This window comes from Protopterus annectens, chromosome 13.part0, assembly GCF_019279795.1.
Source record: "Protopterus annectens isolate FY-2018-M chromosome 13.part0, PAN1.0, whole genome shotgun sequence".
Classification (NCBI taxonomy): Eukaryota; Metazoa; Chordata; order Ceratodontiformes; family Protopteridae; genus Protopterus; species Protopterus annectens.
This window is the reverse complement of record NC_056747.1, coordinates 891,609-918,407: the sequence shown is the minus strand read 5'-3', so window position 1 is coordinate 918,407 and position 26,799 is coordinate 891,609. Positions and strand designations below refer to the sequence as shown.

The 26,799-nt window shown below is 37.7% G+C and overlaps 1 protein-coding gene across 1 annotated transcript in view; it reads left to right on the top strand.

Moving 5' to 3' along the window:
• LOC122788423 (rho GTPase-activating protein SYDE1-like) overlaps positions 1-26,799 on the top strand; it is an 809,025-nt gene that overhangs the window by 644,823 nt on the left and 137,403 nt on the right. Inside the window, exon 6 of the mRNA XM_044055491.1 lies at positions 3,592-3,773. Coding sequence (XP_043911426.1) covers positions 3,592-3,773 — 182 coding nt within the window. The remainder of the gene's footprint in view (positions 1-3,591; positions 3,774-26,799) is intronic.

Below are 26,799 nucleotides of genomic sequence, written 5' to 3'. Positions count from 1 at the left end.
CCAAACTGGAACAATGCTACAACAAAATCTTTAGATTTGCCACAAATGCCAAATCCTCCTCTCATCACTGCACCACCCTCCACTCCCTAAACTGGCTTGAACTCCCCAATCACCTTGAATTTCTCCAAATCATAACAGCCCACAAATTATTGTTCCACCCTACAAACTACCCTGCTCTTTCTAACATTCTACAGCCTTATACCCCCCTTAGATCACTTAGATCTTCTCACCAAAACCTAATCACCGTACAAAAACCTAAGCGCCCCGCAGGTCAACTACTCTTATCCTTTACCCTAGCCAAAAAATGGAATGCCCTGCCCTACACAATTAGGTCCTACTCCAACCTTAACATCTTCAAAAACCATCTTCATTCTTACCTCTGCCTAAACAGGAAATGCAATTGCAGTCTCCGGCCCATACCTCTCAAGCTATCATCCCACTTCTCTCCTGGCTAACCTCTTTTACCTACCTAACCTCTTTAATATACTCAGCATAGATACCTAATTAGTAATTCCTGATTTCATGCCATAAACAAGTATTCCCTCCTGAACAATTGAAATTGCTACATTTTATTTTTTTATTTCTAACTGTTATTTGTAATACAACTGTCTCTGAATTTTTTATGTAATTAAACTGCTGTTTCCTGCTGGAGCTTTTCTCCCCGGGCCCCCACTGAAAACGGGCCCCTAAGCCCAGTGGACCTCTCCGGTAATCAAACTGAAATAAATAATAAATAATAGATGGGTCCTATTGCTAGCAAGGATACGGTATTGAACTTTATCTAAGGTTGGTTGAACAAGCTGTAGCTCAAGCATGGCATATTGTTTGGCCACTCTTTAGGTGTGCTTACTTCTTATGTAGATCGACACACCACCTCTTGTCCCTTCTTGTGTGGTAACTGGTCTAAGTATCTGGAAGGCATTATAACCTTGTAGCAGGATACCTTCCATAGGTTTAAGCCATGTTTCAGTAGCCTCATAGATGTCAACTCTATCCCGGGTGAGGAGCTTCTTGTTGAGACACGTGGCATTAAGCAGTAAAACCTTTAGTTTATCTTGAGTAGAATGTACTATGTTGTAAGGAGAGACAGATGCAGACTATCCCTGGCAAAGCAGTATGGTCTGGTAGTCATGTCCTCCCAAGCTGATAAATATTGGACTGCCTTAGAATGACACCAGTAACTGAGCCAATTGTTAAGGTCAGTCATCTTGTGTTTATATGTGTAGTATTATCCTTGGAGAAGGTGAAATGCTGCTCAATGCTAGGCTCTTACCTGCCTAATACACATATTCTTAATGGACCTAAAACAACATGCCAAAGTCATACAGTGAAATGTTTGTTATAGTCATCATCATCACCACTCCAAAAGCACAACAATGGCAGCATGCTGTCACCACAAATAAGTCCCAATCCAGCAGGTTCAAGGGTTGTCGCACTTATTAGTGCTGCACCTTTAGCACACCCATACCTGTGCTGCAAGCACTTTGCTAAGAGTTGTATCATTCCCTAACAGTTTCCTGTAGTCATACTGTCACTTTTCATTACAGACTGACACTCAGAAATCCTCCAGTAAAGCTGCATGCATCTTGACACAATAGATTTCTGAAAATGCAGTACATCAGACTAGAATAACTTCAAATTATGTCTTTCTATCCTGTGTAGCAGCATCACTAAATGCCACCAAAAATGAATTTTCAGATTATCGTTCACATTGTCAGTATACTTGGGGATACTGCCCCAGTTCTAGTGTTATGGACTCGTAATCAGCATGCCATGACCATCTGCAAGACATTCAGGTTTATTATTCAGATAAAGATAAACAAAGAAGCATAAGTAGATGTAAACAGCTTTAAAGGGAATGATTTTTATTCACCATGGAAATGAAATATGAATGTATTTTTTTTTTAAAAAAAAGGACTGTGTGCCAAGGAAGGTTTGGTAAAACCAAGCTTGCCAGTAATAGCAATATCAGTTAACTGCATTTGGTGATGTCAGTCCCAAACCTGTGACCCACAGCCAGGCACTTACATTCAACATTCTGGTACTGGCACTTCATAAGATGGCAGCACCTATGAAGGTATGAGGCTGAGCAAAGAGCTGGTCTAACAAAGAGACCGAAATTAGGCTCTACCTTCTTAGTGATTTGCAAATGGAGAAAATCATGTCCTGTATACGTGGGTCAGACTGGAAAAAATTGACATCTGTTCGGGGTTGGGTGCGCACCTGACATCCCTGACAATGATCACCTGCTCTGGCTCCCAGTGGCACCACAGGTTCGATGACTTACAGAAGCATAGGTGTGACCACCTGGCTGATGGCAAGAAGGCCAGATTTCTATTTTTTCTTTTTTAATCTTAACTGGATAGGTAGTGGTGAAATCATTGTACAACCTCTGGAGAGACGTCAAGTCCAAAATCTTATTTGGATTTAGTTTTGAAATCAAGAAATATTGCAGCAGTCATCAGACCTTGATCCATAGTGCTATAAACTGTATTAGTGAGCTTATACTGTGCAGCTAAGATACAGTAACTGGGATGGAAACCGTTTGGTTTAGCAATCAGTCTAGCATATTAAGAAAGATATTCTAGTGTCTGTTGATAGCTGATTTTTTGAAGTATTTTTAGTTGACACATGTTAGCAATATGGTATAAGCCTGAGGGGTCTGCTGTTTCCAGTGATGACTCTTCAAATCTGTCAGGAGAGTGAATCTGAATGTTATATTTTTGGCTATTTTAATGTTTTTAAGGTGTTATTTAAGTAAGTATAAAAGGTTAATCAATGGGAATGCATATTCCAGCTTGGGTATTAGGAGATTTTTGACTATGGCTAAATGTGATTGATAGAGACAGTCATACAGACAGACAGACAGAGGCATAACTATCTATTCTTACATCTAAAACAATCCCCCAATGCCCCCCAACTTTAAGTTGAAGAGTAAAAATAAAAAAGCCTGTCTTCAGACTGCAGTTTATGCCATACATGGAAGGCTACACTTCAGTTTTGACTACAAATTCAACACCAGCATCCAGAAAGGCCAGTCATGTCTGCACTCAGGGTGGCTGCCCCCTATGCCGCAACCTTGTTATGCTAGGCTAGGGAACAGAGTGCAGGTAGTAATTCACTGTGCAGTGCATACTATAGGTATTTTGGAGCTGAGAACTCAGGGATACAGAAACTTAGAAAATCCAATGACATTGTGGAAAAAACAAGATAACAACTTGGTTTGGGACAGAGATAGAGAAATTTCTCAAATACAATAACATTGCAGAAAACAAGATGGCAGCCTGGTTTGGGATAGCTAGAAAGCACAGTTTTAACAGAGACAGGGAATAGATTGGTAGTTACAAATCCTGATATGTAGGTATGTAGGTGTTAGATGAAATGTCAATCATGTAAACCTTATATGGTAACCATTTTACATGTCCATATTATGACTTGCCCAATGCACGTTAATCTGCTAGTGGGTATAATATGAATTATATTTGTGTAAAGTAATGATGACCCTACGACCCTACCATTGGAAATGCTGTCATCAGTGTTCTTCTGTGGTAACCAAAATATAAATAAAAATACAATTCTGTTCTCTTTCAGGCATTCTGAAGGATTACCTCCGTGAGTTACCAACCCCCCTCATTACAAAAACGCTGTATGATGTAGTCCTGGAGGCCATGTCCAAGAGACCCTCAAAAATGGCTCATAAAGAACAAAACATGGATGGCAACTATTCAGAGGAGACTGTTGCTCTTTTAAAGTGTTTACCAGAACCTGAAAAGGTAATTCATTTCAAAACAAAACGCTGCTTCATTCCATTCTTGTACAGTCTGCTCTAGTTTTGCATTATGCATCCATTCTGACAAAAAGGTGTTACTGTTCATAAATCACTTTCATTTAAGCTCTGTTTAGCAACATAAAATAAATATTAAAGTAAGTTATCAGGACACAACTATTGAAATGGCGGTGGAAACAAGTTTAAGGCCTTTCAAATCCCATTGACAATGGAGTTGTCATAGATATGCCCTGCTTCTCTCAGTGATACACCCCTCTATTGTACCACCCTCATAGTATGCACACCATTAGGTACCTTACAATCTACCATTTCCAACTCTAAAATATTAACTGCCTCCACCCTTTTTATGAAGAACTGTTTCCTTACCTCTGTATTGAATACTTTTTTCCAAATCTAGAACTATGATTTTAGTTTAGTTCTGTATCACTGACTATATTTGTTTATTTTTGTCATTTTACTCATGTAACACTCAGTGTTGCTTTCCCTTCTTGTCTTTTATGTGTGTACTTTGCACTGTATTCCTTATAGGACCTACTCTCCAATTCTGTATTCCTGTCCTCCACTTTATGCTGTATCCTTCTAGTAATGAAAAAACATTTAGATATAGCTATACTGTTACTGAAGAGATACACCCTGACAAACAACCTGCATACCTGATGTGAAAAATCTGTTTATAACACACTACAGAAACACTCTGACAAGGAACAGAATCAGTACCTAACACAATACCTAATACTGTTAAAAGCATGCTTATCATATTACAATGCAGAAATACTCCACAACATAATACCTAGTAATGTGAAAAACATGCTTATTACAACAGACTACAGATACACTCCCAGCACAGAGACCTGACATTTAATTCCAGTAATGTGTAATGCATGCATATCTTATTACACTACAGGTACACTCCCCAGCACAGAGACAGTATAAGTACCTGACATGTAATACCCAGTAATGTGTAATGCATGCATATCCTATTACACTACAGATATACTCCCCAGCACTGAGGCAGTATCAGTACCTGACACGTAATACTCAGTAATGTGTAATGTATGCATATCATATTACACAACAGAAACACTCCCCAACCAGGGGACAATATCTGGACCTGACACATAAAACCTAGTAATGTGAAAAGCATGCTTATTATATTACACTATAGAAATACTTCACAGCACACAGACCCAGTATCACTGCCTGAACTGTAATACCCGGTACTGTTCAAAAGCATGCATTTAATATCAAATTACACTACAGCTACACTCCCCAGCATAGAGACAGTATCACTACCTGACAAGTAATACCCAGTAATGTGTAATGCATGCATATCATATTACTCTACAGATATACTCCACAGCACAGAGACCATATAAGTACCTGACAGGTAATACCCAATAATGTGTAGTGCATGCATATCATATTACTCTACAGACACACTCCCCAGCACAGAGACAGTATCAGTACCTGCCAAGTAATACTCAGTAATGTGTAACCCATGCATATCATATAATACTTCAGGTACACTCCCCAGCACAGAGACAGTATAAGTACCTGACAGGTAATACCTAGTAATGTGTAAGACACACATATCAGATTACACAGCAGATACACTCGTCAGCACAGAGACAGTATCAGTACCTGACAAGGAATACTCAGTAATGTGTAAGGTGTGCATAGCATACTACCCTACAGATACACTCCTCAGCACAGAATGCATGCATATCATATTACACCAAAGATACATTCCCAGCACAGAGACAGTATCATTACCTGGCATGTAATACTCAGTAATGTGTAATACTTCCATATCATATTATATTACAAATACAGTCCCCAGCATTGACACAGTATCAGTACCTGACACGTCATATTCAGTAATGTGTAATGCATGCATATCATATTACTCTGCAGATACACTCCCCAGCATAGAGACAGTATCATTACCTGGCATGTAATATTCAGTAATGTGTAATGCTTCCATATCATATTATATTACAAATACAGTCCCCAGCATTGACACAGTATCAGTACCTGACAAGTCATATTCAGTAATGTGTAATGCATGCATATCATATTACTCTGCAGATACACTCCCCAGCACAGAGACAGTATAAGTACCTGACAGGTAATACCTAGTAATATATAATGCATGCATATCCTATTACACTAAAGATGCACTCCCCAGCACTGAGGCAGTATCAGTACTTGACATGTAATACCCAGTAATGTGTAAGACACGCATATCACATTACACAGCAGATACACTCCCAGCACAGACACACTATCAGAACCTGACAAGTAATACTCAGTAATGTGCAAGGTGTGCATACCATACTGCCCTACAGATACACTCCTCAGCACAGAGATAGTATCAGTACCTGACATGTAATACCCAGTAATGTGTAGTGCATGCATATCATATTACACCAAAGATACACTCTCCAACAGAGTGACAGTATTAGTACCTGACAAGTAATACCCAGTAATGTGTAGTGCATGCATATCATATTACACCAAAGATACACTCTCCAGCAGAAAGACAGTATCAGTACCTGACAAGTAATATCCAGTAATGTGCAATGCATCCATATCATATTTTACAAATATACTCCCCAGCACAGAGACAGTATCAGTACTTGACATGTCATACTCAGTAATGAGTAATGCATGCATATCATATTACTCTACAGATACAGTCCCCAGCACAGAGACAGTATAAGTACCTAACAGGTAATACCCAGTAATATGTAATGCATGCATATCCTATTACACTGCAGATATACTCCCCAGCACTGAGGCAGTATCAGTACTTGACATGTAATACCCAGGATTGTGTAAGACACACATATCAGATTACACAGCAGATACATTCCCCAGCACAGAGACAGGATCAGTACCTGACACATAATACTCAGTAATGTGTAATGCATGCATATCATATTACTCTACAGATACAATCCCCAGCACAGAGACGGTATCAATACCTGACATGTAATACCCAGTAATATGTAAGACATGCATATCAGATTACACAGCAGATACACTCCCCAGTACAGGGGCAGTATCAGTACCTGACAAGTAAAACTCAGTAATGTGTAAGATGTGCATACCATACTACCCTACATATACTCTCCCAAGCACAGAGACAGTATCATTACCTGACATGTAATACTCAGTAATGTGGAATGCATGCATATCATATTACTCTACAGATACAGTCTCCAGCACTGAGACAGTATCAGTTTTTGACAAGTAATACCCAGTAATGTGCAATCCAGCCATATCATATTATTTTACAAATACAATCCCAAGCACAGAGACAGTATCAGTACCTGACAGGTAGTACCCAGTACTTTGTAATGCATGCATATTATATTACATTACAAATATACTCCCTAGCACAGAGACAGTATCAGTACATGACAGGTAATACCCAGTACTGTGTAATGCATGCATATCATAATACATTACAAATATACTCCCCAGCACAGAGACAGTATCAGTACCTGACAGGTAGTACCCAGTACTTTGTAATGCATGCATATTATATTACATTACAAATATACTCCCTAGCACAGAGACAGTATCAGTACATGACACGTCATACTCAGTAATGTGTAATGCATCCATATCATATTATATTACAAATACACTCCCCGGTACAGAGACAGTATCAGTCCCTGATACGTAATACCCAATAATGTATAATGCATGCATATCATATTACTCTACTGATACACTCCCCAGCACAGAGACAATATTAGCACCTGACAGGTAATCCCCAGTAATGTGTAATGAATGCATATCTTATTACACTACAGATACACTCACCAGCACAGAGACATTATCAGTACCTGGCAAGTAATACCCAGTAATGTGTAGTGCATGCATATCATGTTACACTACAGATACACTCCCCAGCACAGAGATGTATAAGTGCCTGACAGGTAATACCCAGTAATGTGTAATGCATACATATCATATTACACTACAGGTACACTCCCAGTACAGAAACAGTATCAGTACCTGACAGGTAATACCCAGTAATGTATAATGCATGCATATCAGATTACACAACAGGTACACTCCCCAGCACAGAGACAGTATCAGTGCCTGACAGATAATACCCTGTAATGTGGAATGCATGCATATCATATACACTCTCCAGCACAGAGAAGGTATCAGTGTCTGACATGTAATACCCAGTAATGTGTAATGCATGCATATCCTATTACACCAAAGATACACTCCCCAGCACAGAGACAGTATCAGTACCCGGCACGTAATACTCAGTAATGTGTAATGCATGCATATCATATTACACTACATATATACTCCCCAGCACAGAGACAGTAAAAGTACCTGACACATAATACTCAGTAATGTGTAGTGCATGCATATCATATTACTCTAGAGATACACTCCCCAGGACAGAGACAGTATCAGTACCTGACACGTAATACTTAGTAATGTGCAATGCATGCATATCATATTACACTACAGATACACTCCCCAGCACAGAGACAGTATCAGTATCTGACACGTAATACTTAGTAATGTGCAATGCATGCATATCATATTATACTACAGATACACTCTCCAGCACAGAGAAGGTATCAGTATCTTACACGTAATACCCAGTAATGTGTAATGTATGCATACCCTATTACACCAAAGATACAACCCCAGCACAGAGACAGTATCAGTACCTGACACGTAATACTCAGTAATGTGTAATGCATGCATATCATATTACACTACAGATACACTCCCCAGCACAGAAACAGTAAAAGTACCTGACACGTAATACTCAGTAATGTGTAGTGAATGCATATCATATTACTGTACATATACACTCCCCAGCACAGAGACAGTATCAGTACCTGACACATAATACTCAGTAATATGCAATGCATGAATTTCATATTATACTACAGATACACTCCCCAGCACAGAGACAGTATCAGTACCTGACAGGTAATACCCAGTAATGTGTAATGCATGCATATCATATTACACCAAAGATACACTCCCCAACACAGAGACAGTATCAGTACCTGACATGTAATACCCAGTACTGTGTAATGCATGTATATCATATTACACCAAAGATAGACTCCCCAGCACAGAAACAGTATCAGTACCTGACAGGTAATACCCAGTAATGTGTAATGCATGCATATCATATTACACCAAAGATACACTCCCCAGCACAGAGACAGTATCAGTACCTGATAAGAAATACTCAGTAATGTGTAAGGTGTGCATAGCATACTACCCTACAGATACACTCCTCAGCACAGAGACAGTATCATTACCTGACATGTAATACTCAGTAATGTGTAATGCAAGCACATCATATTACACCAAAGATACTCTCCCCAGCACAGACACAGTATCAGTACCTGACAGGTAATACCCAGTACTGTGTAATGCATGCATATCATATTACACCAAAGATACACTCCCCAGCACAGACACAGTATCAGTACATGACAGGTAATACCCAGTACTGTGTAATGCATGCATATCATATTACACCAAAGATACACTCCCCAACACAGAGACAGTATCAGTACCTGACATGTAATACCCAGTTCTGTGTAATGCATGTATATCACATTACACCAAAGATACACTCCCCAGCACAGAAACAGTATCAGTACCTGACAGGTAATACCCAGTAATGTGTAATGCATGCATATCAGATTACACCAAAGATATACTCCCCAGCACAGAAACAGTATCAGTACCTGACAGGTAATACCCAGTAATGTGTAATGCATGCATATCATATTACACCAAAGATACACTCCCCAGCACAGAGACAGTATCAGTACCTGATAAGAAATACTCAGTAATGTGTAAGGTGTGCATAGCATACTACCCTACAGATACACTCCTCAGCACAGAGACAGTATCATTACCTGACATGTAATACTCAGTAATGTGTAATGCAAGCACATCATATTACACCAAAGATACTCTCCCCAGCACAGACACAGTATCAGTACCTGACAGGTAATACCCAGTACTGTGTAATGCATGCATATCATATTACACCAAAGATACACTCCCCAACACAGACACAGTATCAGTACATGACAGGTAATACCCAGTACTGTGTAATGCATGCATATCATATTACACCAAAGATACACTCCCCAGCACAGAAACAGTATCAGTACCTGACAGGTAATACCCAGTAATGTGTAATGCATGCATATCATATTACACCAAAGATACACTCCCCAGCACAGAAACAGTATCAGTACCTGACAGGTAATACCCAGTAATGTGTACTGCATGCATATATTATTACTCTACAGATACTCTCCCCAGCACAGACACAGTATCAGTACATGACAAGGAATACTCAGTAATGTGTAAGGTGTACATAGCATACTACCCTACAGATACACTCCTCAGCACAGAGACAGTATCATTACCTGACATGTAATACTCAGTAATGTGTAATGCAAGCACATCATATTACACCAAAGATACTCTCCCCATCACAGACACAGTATTAGTACCTGACAGGCAATTCCCAGTACAGTGTAATGCAAGCATATCATATTACTCTACAGATACACTCCCCAGCACAGACACAGTATCAGTACCTGACAAGAAATACTCAGTAATGTGTAAGGTGTGCATAGCATACTACCCTACAGATACACTCCTCAGCACAGAGACAGTATCATTACCTGACATGTAATACTCAGTAATGTGTAATGCATGCATATCATATTACACCAAAGATACTCTCCCCAGCACAGAAACAGTATCAGTACCTGACAGGTAATACCCAGTAATGTGTAATGCATGCATATCAGATTACACCAAAGATACACTCCCCAGCACAGAAACAGTATCAGTACCTGACAGGTAATACCCAGTAATGTGTACTGCATGCATATATTATTACTCTACAGATACTCTCCCCAGCACAGACACAGTATCAGTACCTGACAAGGAATACTCAGTAATGTGTAAGGTGTGCATAGCATACTACCCTACAGATACACTCCTCAGCACAGAGACAGTATCATTACCTGACGTGTAATACTCAGTAATGTGTAATGCATGCATATCATATTACACCAAAGATACTCTCCCCAGCACAGACACAGTATCAGTACCTGACAGGCAATTCCCAGTACTGTGTAATGCAAGCATATCATATTACTCTACAGATACACTCCCCAGCACAGACACAGTATCAGTACCTGACAGGTAATACCCAGTACTGTATAATGCATGCATATCATATTACACCACAGATACACTCCCCAGCACAGACACAGTATCAGTAACTGACATGTAATACCCAGTACTGTGTAATGCATGCATATCATATTACTCTACAGATACATTCCCTAGCGCTGAGACAGTATCAGTACCTGACAAGTAATATGCAGTAATGTATAAGGAATGCATAGTATAGCCTATCACATACACACAGAGTATTAATTTCCACAACCAATCACATTCTCTTCCATGTATCCACATACCCCTCCCTTAAGCAGATGCTCCCCAAAAATGTTCTCTCAATTAGACCTCCCCTACCAGACCTCACTTTCTAACCTTTATCTTAATCTTCCCCCTCTGCCATCTCTCCCTCTTGTTTCATCATTATCACACCTTCTACTGCATCATTCATCTGCACTTCTATCCCGTCAAGTTACCACACCAAGCCCTCACCTAAATCCACTGCCCCTGCAAACCCACAGCTGCCACAACAGAACACTCCTTCTCATCTTACTACTGTTGTCAGTAGTCTGTTCATCTTCTTCTCATCAGATTTGCACACCTATACACATGCAAAGAATATTACAATATCCAGTAAGATCATGGTGCAGACAAAATATAAATGTCAGGGGGTTTTATTCAACTGCAAACTATCTCTACCCAAACCTTTGTGTGGATATACACTCCAACACTGGTCCCACACACAATAAAAATCACACCACCACCCAACATATCTAAATAACCCCATGGCACAACTCTTTTCAAATAACAAACACAATTTTATTCCACTGATATTCTTGTCAAAGAAATTTGGCTAAAATAAGAAATAAGTGATAACACAATCCTACTCCCTTCCTATAACATTCTCAGAAAGGACAGGAAAATTAACTTTGGTGACATTGTCATCATATATAAAAGTAATCTTGAAGTCCTCCACTGGATATCTCATGACACCCATAGAGAAGAAGACATCCTCCACTGGATGTCTCATGACACTCATAGAGAAGAAGACATCCTCCACTGGATGTCTCATGACACCCATACAACAGAACACACCCTCCATGGGATGTCTCATGACATCCATACAACAGAAGACATCCTCCACCGGATGTCTCATGACAATCATACAACAGAAGACATCCTCCACCGGATGTCTCATGACATCCATACAGCAGAAGACATCCTCCACCGGATGTCTCATGACATCCATACAACAGAAGACATCCTCCAATGGATGTTTCATGACATCCATACAGCAGAAGACATCCTCCACCGGATGTCTCATGACATCCATACAACAGAAGACATCCTCCAATGGATGTTTCATGACATCCATACAGCAGAAGACATATTCCACTGGATGTCTCTTGACATTCTTAAAGAAAACCTCAATACTAGGTGACTTCAGTATAGACTGGAACCTCACCAGTTTTAAATTCCTCACTAAGACGATAAACTTATATGGGTTCACACAAATAATCAACAGCACAAATAATTTTACCAGAAACGGCAATCGGACATCTGCACTAGACTGGATTCTGACAAGCAGAATAAATAAGCTAAATGCCTACAGATGTCTCTGTGACACCGTTAGTGGCTGCCTTTCAATGTCTGAAGTAAGAGAATAATGATATCGGACTAAACATTACAATCAGGCGCACAATACTTCGATATCAGACTAAACATTACAATCAGGCGCACAATACTTCAAGCATGAATTCAGAAGAATAATGATATCAGACTAAACATTACAATCAGGCGCACAATACTTCAAGCATGAATTCAGAAGAATAATGATATCAGACTAAACATTACAATCAGGCGCACAATACTTCAAGCATGAATTCAGAAGAATAATGATATCAGACTAAACATTACAATCAGGCGCACAATACTTCAAGCATGAATTCAGAAGAATAATGATATCAGACTAAACATTACAATCAGGCGCACAATACTTCAAGCATGAACCAATGAGGCGCACAATACTTCAAGCATGAACCAATGAGGCGCACAATACTTCAAGCATGAACCAATCAGGCACACAATACTTCAAGCATGAACTCACAAATGTTTATCTCTTTCCTACTAATATCAGACTAAACATTACAATCAGGCGCACATTACTTCAAGCATGAACTCACAAATGTTTATCTCTTTCCTATATACTAAAATCATACCTTTAGATGATGCCATGTCCCATTCTAACAAAACGTTCCTTAATATGCTGATCGGACAAGCACTTATATGGACTAAAAGAGTCATATCAAACACTGCAGCATGTTTCTCAAAACCGATTAAACAGGACATGCTACAAAGATATGAAGCCTGGAAAGAATGCACAAAAAGAAACTCAGAATAACTACCAACATTCTAGACAACTTTTGAACCAAGCTAAAATCACACTCGATTAGACAAACAATCCTTCTGTAACTGCTCCCAGAATAAACGTGCACATAATATTCTGGTTAATGCTTAAGAATCTACTACATCAGGTAAAACCTCCACACCCTCTCCGAACACAGATAATAACAGCAACACCATAGCTTGTCAATTTAATCAGCACTTTATACAGTCATGTCACTTATCAAAGACAATCCTTCCTCCCCTCCTCATATCCCTGGAATATTACAAAACTACTGTCCAACAGTAACTTTTCATTCTGTCCCCACCCCTTTCATTCAAAGCTACCTACAAAAGCTAAAACCAACCACTCTACCTGCAGACAATTTACCAGTAGAATATATAGAAACTGCATGAGATGTATCAGCATACTGTCTTAATGCTCATAAACTGCTCCATTACTGAAAGCTATGTCCCACTCATCTGGAAGAAATCCTTCATCATCCCTTTACACAAAGGAGGTAAGTCAACTGAGTTTACTAATTACAGACCAATTTCAGTTTTGTTACCTTATCTAAAATCCTCCAAAAAGGCATCTGAACACAACTTGTGAAATGTTTACTATCAAAATAGTGAACAGACTTACCACAACTATCAGAAGGTTGAACTTAGAGGTGCAAAGAGGCAAAACTGAGAACGCAAATCCTGTCAACTCTGAAATGTTGACACAGTTTGTGTTAGCAGTTTTGAGCATCTGTGTTATGAAGTGGATCACACTACACTGGGGATCGGGAAAATTACCCTTTTCCTCACTGTAGTGTGATCTTGGAGTTAGACTATATAAGTAGCAGGAGGTGTGGGAGGTGAAGTCCCCACATGAGGGGGTGCAGGGGGGCTTACCCCCCTGCAAAACAGTAGAAATATGTATAAATGATAGTCGATGTATATTGCAGATGGTGGGTGGTCTAGTCACTGCCAAATCCCGATCCTTTACTATCAAACGAAGTGACATTTTGAGCAGTCGGCTGGACGGCTTTTCATTGTTCCGATTCGGGGATGTGCGCAGTTGTGGTAAGTGATTTCACTATTTTGATAGTAAACCCCTGTGAAACATTTCACTAGCTGTTAGAAAGGCCTAGGTTTTAGACAGGAAAACTCTAGCCAACTCAAGGGGCCTAGTCAGCTATAAATTCACACAGACTACAGACAGGACAATGCAGAGCTTATCTAAACAGTCCAGTTTTGGTTTGTGATTTATTTATCTTTACTGTTAAAATGAGGCACAACTGCAAGAGATATTGAATAGAAGCTACTATGCATGAATGTAAAGGAATTCCAGCTTTGTGTGACTTTCGCAACTTGTACCGTTAGAGCAACAACTTTACTGTGCTTAACTTAATATTTAGTTGTATATTGTTTGTGTGGAAGTTGATTTAAGTTCTCTGAATTCTGTGGACACTGATTTTGATTATTCTTTTCTTTTTACTGTACTTAGCTTAATATTTAGTTGTATATTATTTGTGTGGAAGTTGATTTAAGTTCTCTTTGAATTCTGTGGATACTGATTTGGATTATTCTTTTCTTTTTACTGTACTTAACTTAATATTTAGTTGTATATTGTTTGTGTGGAAGTTGATTTAAGTTCTCTCTGAATTCTGTGGATACTGATTTGGATTATTCTTTTCTTTTTACTGTACTTAACTTAATATTTAGTTGTATATTGTTTGTGTGGAAGTTGATTTAAATTCTCTTTGAATTCTGTGGATACTTATTTGGATTATTCTTTTCTGTTTACTGTACTTAACTTAATATTTAGTTGTATATTCTTTGTGTGGAAGTTGATTTAAGTTCTCTCTGAATTCTGTTGATACTGATTTTGATTATTCTTTTCTTTTTACTGTACTTAACTTAATATTTAGTTGTATATTGTTTGTGTGGAAGTTGATTTAAGTTCTCTGAATTCTGTGGATACTGATTTTGATTATTCTTTTCTTTTTACTGTACTTAACTTAATATTTAATTGTATATTGTTTGTGTGGAAGTTGATTTAAGTTCTCTTTGAATTCTGTGGATACTGATTTGGATTATTCTTTTCTTTTTACTGTACTTAACTTAATATTTAGTTGTATATTGTTTGTGTGGAAGTTGATTTAAGTTCTCTCTGAATTCTGTGGATACTGATTTGGATTATTCTTTTCTTTTTACTGTACTTAACTTAATATTTAGTTGTATATTGTTTGTGTGGAAGTTGATTTAAGTTCTCTTTGAATTCTGTGGATACTTATTTGGATTATTTTCTTTTTACTGTACTTAACTTAATATTTAGTTGTATATTGTTTGTGTGGAAGTTGATTTAAGTTCTCTCTGAATTCTGTGGATACTGATTTTGATTATTCTTTTCTTTTTACTGTACTTAACTTAATATTTAGTTGTATATTGTTTGTGTGGAAATTGATTTAAATTCTCTGAATTCTGTGGATACTGATTTTGATTATTCTTTTCTTTTTACTGTACTTAACTTAATATTTAATTGTATATTGTTTGTGTGGAAGTTGATTTAAGTTCTCTTTGAATTCTGTGGATACTGATTTGGATTATTCTTTTCTTTTTACTGTACTTAACTTAATATTTAATTGTATATTGTTTGTGTGGAAGTTGATTTAAGTTCTCTTTGAATTCTTTGGATACTGATTTGGATTATTATTTTCTTTTTACTGTACTTAACTTAATATTTAGTTGTATATTGTTTGTGTGGAAGTTGATTTAAGTTCTCTCTGAATTCTGTGGATACTGATTTGGATTATTCTTTTCCTTTTACTGTACTTAACTTAATATTTAGTTGTGTATTGTTTGTGTGGAAGTTGATTTAAGTTCTCTTTGAATTCTGTGGATACTGATTTGGATTATTCTTTTCTTTTTACTGTACTTAACTTAATATTTAGTTGTATATTCTTTGTGTGGAAGTTGATTTAAATTCTCTCTGAATTCTGTGGATACTGTTTTTGATTATTCTTTTCTTTTTACTGTACTTAACTTAATATTAAGTTGTATATTGTTTGTGTGGAAGTTGATTTAAGTTCTCTCTGAATTCTGTGGACACTGATTTGGATTATTCTTTTCTTTTTACTGTACTTAACTTAATATTTAGTTGTATATTGTTTGTGTGGAAGTTGATTTAAGTTCTCTCTGAATTCTGTGGATACTGATTTGGATTATTCTTTTCCTTTTACTGTACTTAACTTAATATTTAGTTGTGTATTGTTTGTGTGGAAGTTGATTTAAGTTCTCTTTGAATTCTGTGGATACTGATTTGGATTATTCTTTTCTTTTTACTGTACTTAACTTAATATTAAGTTGTATATTGTTTGTGTGGAAGTTGATTTAAGTTCTCTCTGAATTCTGTGGACACTGATTTGGATTATTCTTTTCTTTTTACTGTACTTAACTTAATATTTAGTTGTATATTGTTTGTGTGGAAGTTGATTTAAGTTCTCTCTGAATTCTGCGGATACTGATTTGGATTATTCTTTTCTTTTTACTGTACTTAACTTAATATTTAGTTGTATATTGTTTGTGTGGAAGTTGATTTAAGTTCTCTCTGAATTCTGTGGATACTGATTTTGATTATTCTTTTCTTTTTACTGTACTTAACTTAATATTTAGTTGTATATTTGTGTGTGGAAGTTGATTTAAGTTCTCTCTGAATTCTGTGGATACTGATTTTGATTATTCTTTGCTTTTTACTGTACTTAACTTAATATTTAGGTGTATATTGTTTGTGTGGAAGTTGATTTAAGTTCTCTCTGAATTCTGTGGATACTGATTTGGATTATTCTTTTCTTTTTACTGTACTTAACTTAATATTTAGTTGTATATTGTTTGTGTGGAAGTTGATTTAAGTTTTCTCTGAATTCTGTGGACACTGATTTGGATTATTCTTTTCTTTTTACTGTACTTAACTTAATATTTAATTGTATATTGTTTGTGTAGAAGTTGATTTAAGTTCTCTTTGAATTCTGTGGATACTGATTTGGATTATTCTTTTCTTTTTACTGTACTTAACTTAATATTTAGTTGTATATTGTTTGTGTGGAAGTTGATTTAAGTTCTCTGAATTCTGTGGATACTGATTTGGATTATTCTTTTCTTTTTACTGTACTTAACTTAATATTTAGTTGTATATTGTTTGTGTGGAAGTTGATTTAAGTTTTCTCTGAATTCTGTGGATACTGATTTGGATTATTATTTTCTTTTTACTGTACTTAACTTAATATTTAGTTGTATATTGTTTGTGTGGAAGTTGATTTAAGTTCTCTTTGAATTCTGTGGATACTTATTTGGATTATTCTTTTCTTTTTACTGTACTTAACTTAATATTTAGTTGTATATTGTTTGTGTGGAAGTTGATTTAAGTTCTCTCTGAATTCTGTGGATACTGATTTTGATTATTCTTTTCTTTTTACTGTACTTAACTTAATATTTAGTTGTATATTGTTTGTGTGGAAGTTGATTTAAGTTCTCTCTGAATTCTGTGGATACTGATTTTGATTATTCTTTGCTTTTTACTGTACTTAACTTAATATTTAGGTGTATATTGTTTGTGTGGAAGTTGATTTAAGTTCTCTCTGAATTCTGTGGATACTGATTTGGATTATTCTTTTCTTTTTACTGTACTTAACTTAATATTTAGTTGTATATTGTTTGTGTGGAAGTTGATTTAAGTTTTCTCTGAATTCTGTGGATACTGTTTTTGATTATTCTTTTCCTTTTATTGTACTTAACTTAATATTTAGATGTATATTGTTTGTGTGGAAGTTGATTTAAGTTCTCTCTGAATTCTGTGGATACTGATTTGGATTATTCTTTTCTTTTTCTGTACTTAACTTAATATTTAGTTGTATATTGTTTGTGTGGAAATTGATTTAAGTTCTCTCTGAATTCTGTGGATACTGATTTGGATTATTTTTTTCTTTTTACTGTACTTAACTTAATATTTAGTTGTATATTGTTTGTGTGTAAGTTGATTTAAGTTCTCTTTGAATTCTGTGGATACTGATTTGGATTATTCTTTTCTTTTACAAGATTGTATTCAATTGAAGCTGAATATAGATTCATTAAATAAGTATGCAATTAATGATTTGCTAATAGACAAATATCTTGTACAGTGTAATAAATGCTATGCATATTTAAAAGTAACAGCTGATAACACTGGTGATCTGTGTTCCTCGTGTCAAAAATTTGAAGATTTGCTCACCATTGTTAGAAGTAAACCTAGACTTAATAATGATGATTGTACTTGTGCAACTGCCATGGCTTGCAGAACTGTTGTTTCATATATTACTGACTGGACTGATGAAATAAATAGTATTAGGCAAAGAACAAATAGAACAGATTTAGGAAATGATGCATGTATTGTCTGTAAAGATCATTCAAACCCTATAAAACAAGACAATGCCCCTGACTACTTTGGAATCCTGGATGCAAGTATTAAGCAATCTGAGGATCCAGATTGTACAGAAATGAAACAAAAAAGAAAGAAAGGAAGACGTTCACAACAAATAACAAGGAAGGAAAAGAAACTGACCAATGGCTGTAAAGACAATACGTACTGAAACGGACACCGATAGCATCATATATTCCATTAGAAGATTATGTAGTTCATATAATTTAAATACTTTATCGATACTAATTACATACTTAAGGACTTACTTTTTTATTATTTCCTATTCCTAACACTAAGCGTTAGAATTTCAGGCAAATAACTTATTATTTTGGCATCAATTTTTAAATGGTAATACATTACATACCACCGAATGTCTTCTCTCAAAATATTCTTTAACTAAAGATAATTGGATAAATATACACAGCTGCATAACATATGTGAATGATAAATTTAAGATAATAATGAACTATCAAGAAAAAACAATACCTACAATATTGGACTTCTTAGTCAACATTAATTACATTTCTTTTCATAATAAATCTTACATATCAGTAATATATAGAATCATAAGAGCTGAATTTATAAATCTGAATTCAATGTTTTAGATTTACTCTACAAAAATAAATATATCCGAGTTCTCAGCAAATAATAAGAAATTGATCTTAAAGTCAAGCTGAAAATAATATCCTCTCTCTATTTAAGAATTTTTAATTGGAAATTTATACATAGAGCATTTATAACTACAGATACAGTTGAACTAATCTGCAAAACAAAGAAAATTCAGTGTTGTAGATATAATTGTTACACACAAGCATATTGGGCTCACATGATTTTAAGATGCAATCTGCTTACATCCTTTTGGAAAGAATTTATAAATTTTTCCCAGACATTATGGACTGATAAATGTTGTATATCTGATTCACTCATTCTATTCAATGCTCCAGTACCAGAAGCTGTCGCCAGATCACAGCTGCCTCTCCTTTGGTCAGTTTTGCCACTAGCTAGAAAAATAATTACAAAGAATTGGAAATGTAAAAAGTCTTTGTCTTTTAATGATTTCATTATTATAGCTAAAAGTGTCTACAAAAAAGAACTCTCAACTTTAAATATAAGGCCACCAAATACTACTCATCTGAAAAAATGTTAGCAAAAATTATATGATTTACTAGAAAATATTGATGGCTTGTATTAATTTTTCTACTGATGTGGATTATTGTCAAAGGTTATCTTTCTTTTTCTTTTCTTTTCATTTATTTGTAATTATATCTTATACTATAGCAAAGAAATGGAACTTACTTACTTCCCTACTAAGACTCACTACAAGCTACGAACAATTCAAATCTCTTCTCCATTCTCACCTCTCCCAAAACTGGAAATGCAATTGTGTACTTCCTACCTTGATCTTATTAGATCTCTGCTTCATTTCCCCCCCTCTGACCCTTCTTCTTCAAACTCTCCCCTCAGCTCCCCTCACTCTACTTCTTTATCTCCTCTCTCTCCCCTGCTTAATCTCTTATTTCTTCCTTTTATATCTTCTCCTCCTTCTGCCTACATACATGTCTAGACCTACCATTGTATCTTTTGCCTCTTTCATAAGATGTGCTTTTAGACTCTAACCTATTTTCTTCTACTCAATTTCCTTGCTTCTCTTTCACTTCTCCCCTGATTTATTTCTATTGCACTCAAGATCTATGTAAAATCTATTCTTATGTCTCTCTTCTTTGCTAACAGTACAGTATACTGCCACAAGTACTATGTTTTTAGAAATTGTTAAAGGTGTTATCCTGCTATAACACTGTGTGTTATGTGTGCAAAGTATTTCTTACGTATACTACCATAAGTACTATGTTCTTAGAAATTGTTAAAGGTGTTATCCTGCTATAACACAGTGTGTTAAGTGTGCAATGTATTATTAATATGGACCTTTTCTCCCCGGGCCTCCACTGAAAACGGGCTTTCGAGCCCAATGGACTTCCCCGGTTATCAAACTGGAAATAAATAAATAAAATAAATAAATCATAAAGTTCAAGCTTGCAAAATCGCTAAAAATAAGAAAACATTCAGTCTACAGAAAAAGGAATATTTTTTCCATAGGTTCATAGGTAGGTACTAGGCTATTGGCCCTTAGGGCCTATATAAGCCTAGCCAAAAAGGTATCCTGGCTTTCGCCACCCAAGAAAATTATTTTCCTGTGCCCCTGTCAAGCAGAGCCACAGAAGTGATCCCCGGGGTGAATTTCTTATTTCCCATCCAATCATCAGGATTTTTCTTGAAGAGTGCTAACGAGGAGCTTTGTTTGATATAGATAGGTAGTTTGTTCCAGAGTATGGGCAGTCTCTGGGACAGGAATCTATCCCTCCAGCATGTTCTGTTTATTGTGGTGACAAGGTTTAGGTCCCTAGAGTGTGTAGCTCGGAGGGATTGGGATTTCTTTAAGTGGAGCATATCCAACAGCTCTGGGTTTGACATAGCTTTGTATGTTAGGCATAGATCACCTCTGAGTAGGCGATATGCGATGGAGTAAAGCTGGAGTTTTTTGAGATGGTCTGTATAGGGCATCTGTTTGTGGCCGGTAATCCTCTTTGTGAGGTATTTCTGCAGCCTTTCCAGTTGTTGTAGACGTCTTGTGAGGTACATGCCAAAAGGAGTGTTGTACTCTATAATGGGTCTAATGAGTGATGAGTAGAGGGGAACAATGACCTTGTTTTTTTTCTGGATGAGAAACCTTTTGTGATGAGGTGTGCCACATAGAAGGATTTCCAGACTACTGTGACGATGTGATTATCAAAGGAAAGACTACTGTCCACCTGTGTCCCAAGATCTCTTATCACACTTTTGGTGTTAAGTATACTACTACCTATGTTGTACTTCATGGGTACAGAGTTTTTACCAAAGGGGATGACAATGCACTTTTTGGCATTGAGCTTGAGGCCATGGCTTTGACACCAGACATCTGTCTCAGTGAGGCCTTTTTGTAGGATGTCCACATCATTAGGGGTTTCGATTATGGCTCCTAGTTTGCAGTCATCTGCGAACTTCATTAGTCAAATACCTTCTGTGTTAGCCTGTACTTCAGAGAAGTAGATACCAAACAGGAGAGGACCCAGGGCTGAACCCTGTGGTACTCCACTTGTCACTGGTCTGACATCGGATTTGGAGTCTGCTACTTTCACAGTGTGGGTTCTGTCAGTGAGCCAGTTGGCAACCCATCTTGTGACATAGGGATTTATACCTAGTTTAGTGAGTTTATCTATAATTCCAGAGTGGGGGATGGTGTTGAAAGCCTTGACAAGATCTAGATAGATTGTGTGAACCACCTTACCCTCGTCTACAGCTTTGGTGACTGCTTCAAAGAAGTCTATCAGGTTTAGGAGACATGATCTGCCTTTTACAAACCCAAACTGGGTGGGGTCCAGAGTTTAGAGATTACCAATGTCTTTGTTTATAAGTTCCATGATGATAAGTTCCATGGCCTTACAGACCAGGCTCATCAGGCTAATGGGGCAGTAGTTCCGTGGTCCATGGTGGCTCCCCCCTTGTGGAGTGGGATAACCGTCGATGTGCACCATTCAGCAGGCACAAAGCCTGAGTTGAGGCTATGACTGAACATGGTACTTAGGTGGGGTGCCAGTTCATTCTGTAGTTCATGTAGAACACAGCCTGGGATGTTGTCTGGTCCAATGGATGCTGTGTTCTTGGCTTTGGAAAGTGTTGTTTTTACCTTTGCAGCCATGATTACAGGAACTTTGCATTCTTCCGGTATAGAAATGGGCTCTTTAGGGGGTGAGAGGGGGGTAAAGTTAGCAATGAATCTATCTGCCAGGATATTGGCAATATCAGTTGGGTCTGTATGTTTAGTGCCATTGTGCTGTAACTCAGAGCAGATCTAAGTGTTGCCATTGAGATTATTGACACAGCTATAGAATGCTTTGTGGTTGTCTTTAGAATCAGTGGCGATTTTGTTTTCGTAACTAGCTTTGGAGGATTTTATCAGGGATCGCAACTTCTTACTGAGGCTGACCAGGGAGCTCCTCCACTCATGGGATTTTACTCTCTTTTCAACAGTTTCTTCCTTCTGTTGTACAGTTTGTTTATGGCAGGGAACCACCAGATTGGCTTCCTTTTTTTGGAGGATAGTGTCTTGGTTCTGTTTGGGATAGCATGATCCATGCACTCATGTAAGTGCTTATAAAATGTAATTGTGTAGGATTCAGTAGTCATAACTGTATTGTCCATCTGCATGGGTGTCATGAAGTTCACCACTTCTGTCTTAAGAAACTTGAAGTTGGCTTTGGAGAAACCTTTTACCATGGTTTCCTTAATGGGGGATGGGGGCAGGATGTGGCTATCTAGGGTAATTAGCTTATGGTTGGATTGGACCAATGAGGCATTGACTTCAGGTGTGGAACACCAGTCAGTCATGTTGGTAATGACTAGATTTAGGATATTGTTGCCCCTGGTGTGGGTGTGGATAAGTTGATCCAGGGCATTGGAGTTTATGAATTCCAGAAAGTGTTGAGCGAAGGAGTTGGTACACGAGTAGTTTTCCCAGTTAATGGTTAATGGGTAGTTGAAATCGCCCATTATTAGGGTGTTTGGTTGAACCCTAATATTTTCCAGTACATCAAGAAAAGAGGAGTGGGAATCCTGGGACATGGTGGGGGATCTGTAGCAAGCTACAGTTTGGATTGCAGTTTTGCCCAGAGTTAGTTGCACTTGGATAACCTTGGCTGCATTATGCTGAACAACTAGCCTGGAGGTGTGGATATCCTTAATGAATATGGACACCCCTCCGCCTTTGGTGTTCCGGTCCAGGTTACATGGCCAAAAAGGGTGGTATGAATTATAGCCTGGTAGTGCAGGGATGCTCTCTGGAGCCTTGAACCAGGTCTCAGTCACTGCACAGATATCAATGTTCTCCATTTTAAGGAGTGCCTCGAGTGAGTGCATTTTGAGATTTAGACTTCTAGCATTAAGTAGCATTACCTTCAGTTTTTGCTTGCCTGTTCCTGTTACAGTAGTGAATTTGTCATTTGAACCTTGCCTAAAAAAGGCACTATAGGGGCGGCAAGAACCTTAGCCCGTATCTGGAATCCCAGGGGTGACAGGTGCAGGCCATCTCTGGCAAAGCATTGTGGTCTGTTGACCATGCCATCCCAGGTAGACAGATACTGGATCCATTTAGAATGACACCAGAAGCTTAGCCAATTGTTGAAGTCAATCATTTTGTCCTTGTACTGCAGCATCATTCTGGGTGATGGCAGACTGCTACTCAGGGCTAGGGTCATACCTGCCTGGGCTACAAGATTGGAGAGCTCTTCCATGTCTCTTTTCATGTAGTCCAGGGAGGTATGTCTCAGGTCGTTCACACCAACATGGACAATGACAGAGTCATATTTGTACTTGTGGAGTGACCTGAGTGCATGGGTTATGTGGCAGATCCTGGCACCCGACAGGCAGCTGACAGTAACCTTCTCCTTGTTTAGCTTGGTGAGTGAGACATCAGTGTGCCTGACTATAGAGTCACCAATGACTACTGTGCTGGGTACGTTGTTTTGCCTTATTGGCTGTGGTTGAGTGGCACACTGAGTCTGCAGGCTATGTGTCATTTGGGTTGTGTTGGGGGGTGGAGGTTGCTTACATTTCTGCTTTGGTGGTCTCTGTTGCTTGAGCAGATTATTACTGAGAGCCTCCACGAATGTTTTTGTGTTTCTGTGTGTGGATTTTGGTGGTGTAGATTTAGTGAGACTATGTGATGAGTGTGGTGTGGTGCAAGTGTTTACCTTCTCCTCTTGACTGGCAAGTTCAGTCTTGATTGGAGAGAGTGTTACCTCCAGTTTGGCTAGATAAGTGCATCTCTCACAGGTTGTAGTGTTGGGTGGTAGGAGGAGAGGGTTGTCTGTGTACATGAGGCAATTTCTACATTGCCCCAAGATGTCCAGATTCATCAGATATACAGGAGAGAACACTGGGAGCTGACCCTTGGACATGCCTGAATAAAAAACTATTTTCCTCTAGATAAGTGAGGAAAGTGAGTACAAGAGCTGTTTTTTTTTTCTAAGCAAGTGAGGAAAGTAAGTACCAAAACTGTTTTCCTCTGGGTAATGAGGAAGGTTGAGTGCTATAGTAATTAGTAGCTTATTTAGTGCTTGCAAGTTCTGAACAAGTGCTGAGCATGAATAAGCAAATTCAAGTGCTAAAACTAAGAATCTGTATCTGGACTAAACTAGTTACAGGAAAGGGGGGAAACAAGTGCAAATGTGGGCTTTCAAATCAGAAAGTTGTGAGAGATGGAAAAACTGCCCAAACAGCCAATAACTACAATTTCTGGGCCAGAACCACTCCTTATGTGGTAGATAGGTTACCTAGTGCTTACTACTCCCACTGATAAGCTAGAAGGCTTTCCTGCAACACAGAAAGCTTGGGGGGGGGGGGGACTCAGAAGCTTACATACAGTCCTGGATACAGCAAATCTGAATCTGGACTACACTAGTTAAAGGAAAGGTAGGAAACAGGATTAGATTTATATATACACACACACACACACACACACACATATATATATATATATATATATATATATATATATATATATACAGAAAAGTAGCTAAAACAGCAGTAAAAACAATTCAAATGCAGTGCAAGCTAGCACACGAGTATGAAGCAATGTTAGACCAAACAGTTTAAAAAATGCAATTAAATTAAAAATGACTAAAAACAAGTGCAGAAGATGTCTATTGGGTAGAATGGGGTAAAGAGATGGGACTGGGGGGAGTGTCCCACATCAAATCTACAGTGGGGGTTGGCAACTGCAAAAGCCTCCAAATTTAAACAAGACAGGAATAGGGAGGATGGGTACGGAAAAACCAACACCTTCAGCAGAGATCTCTGAAAAACTATAACAGTGAAGCAAAAATAACAGTGCACAACTCTGAAGTCAGCCAGCAATGATATAAAATTAGTCAAACAACAATTGCCAGTACACAACTCTGAAGTGCCAGAAAAATATACTCAGCTCTGTATATCTTCAGATAGTTTGAAGAGCACTCTGTCAGGACACAGGAAGGCTCCAGCAATGCCAGAAGAGAAGGTATAAAAAAGAGGCAAGGGGCAGGTAAAAAGAAAAAGATGAAAACTGATCATGGAAAGGTTGAGGAACATTACTGTAAGAAAAAAAGAGGAGAAAGATAGATGCTGGCAACATGGCTCAAGCTGTGGATATTCAAAGCCAGCTGGATGAGAATTGCATGCTTGTAAATGTAATACACAATGAAAACAGTGGGATTAAAAAGACTGATGGTGATGAAGGTCATTCCTTTGTAACAACTGATAGAGCAGATATTACAGTATTAGAAGTTGAAGATTCTTCAGAGATGGTCAGCAAAGATATTCTTGTAATTGGAGATTCAATTATTAGAGGAACTGATACTAACCGTTGCAGAGAAGATAGTGAACATCGAATAGTGTTATGTTTGCCAGGAGCAAAAATAGAGGACGCGAGTTAACCCTTAGAATGCCTTAATGTAAGGAAGTACAGATCTGTTTTTGTTCTTGTCGATACAAATGATCTCATCCACAAGAACTGTCTGACTCAGTACGGAACGGACAGCCCTCTTAGATAGCACATCTTGTTCAGGTGTTATAAAGTATTTTTTACAAATAATGTATCGAAAGCAGAGTCATATCAGCATGAATGAAAAGATTTTTTGCATTAGTACTTACATGAAAAAAAATGTCCTATTCCAAAAAATGGAAAAGTGTAGAACATCCAAACCTAATTTTGGGCACATACGTGTTCTGACAGGATGGCATGCATTTGTCAAGATCAGGGAAGAGAAATATTGCAGCAGATATTTTGCAATATTTGACAAACACAAAGCAGGATTTTTGCCAGGTCGAAAATTTAGCAGTTCATAGACAGCAACATATGATGCATCTGTGATGGTTGTTAATGCTCGGAGCATTAATA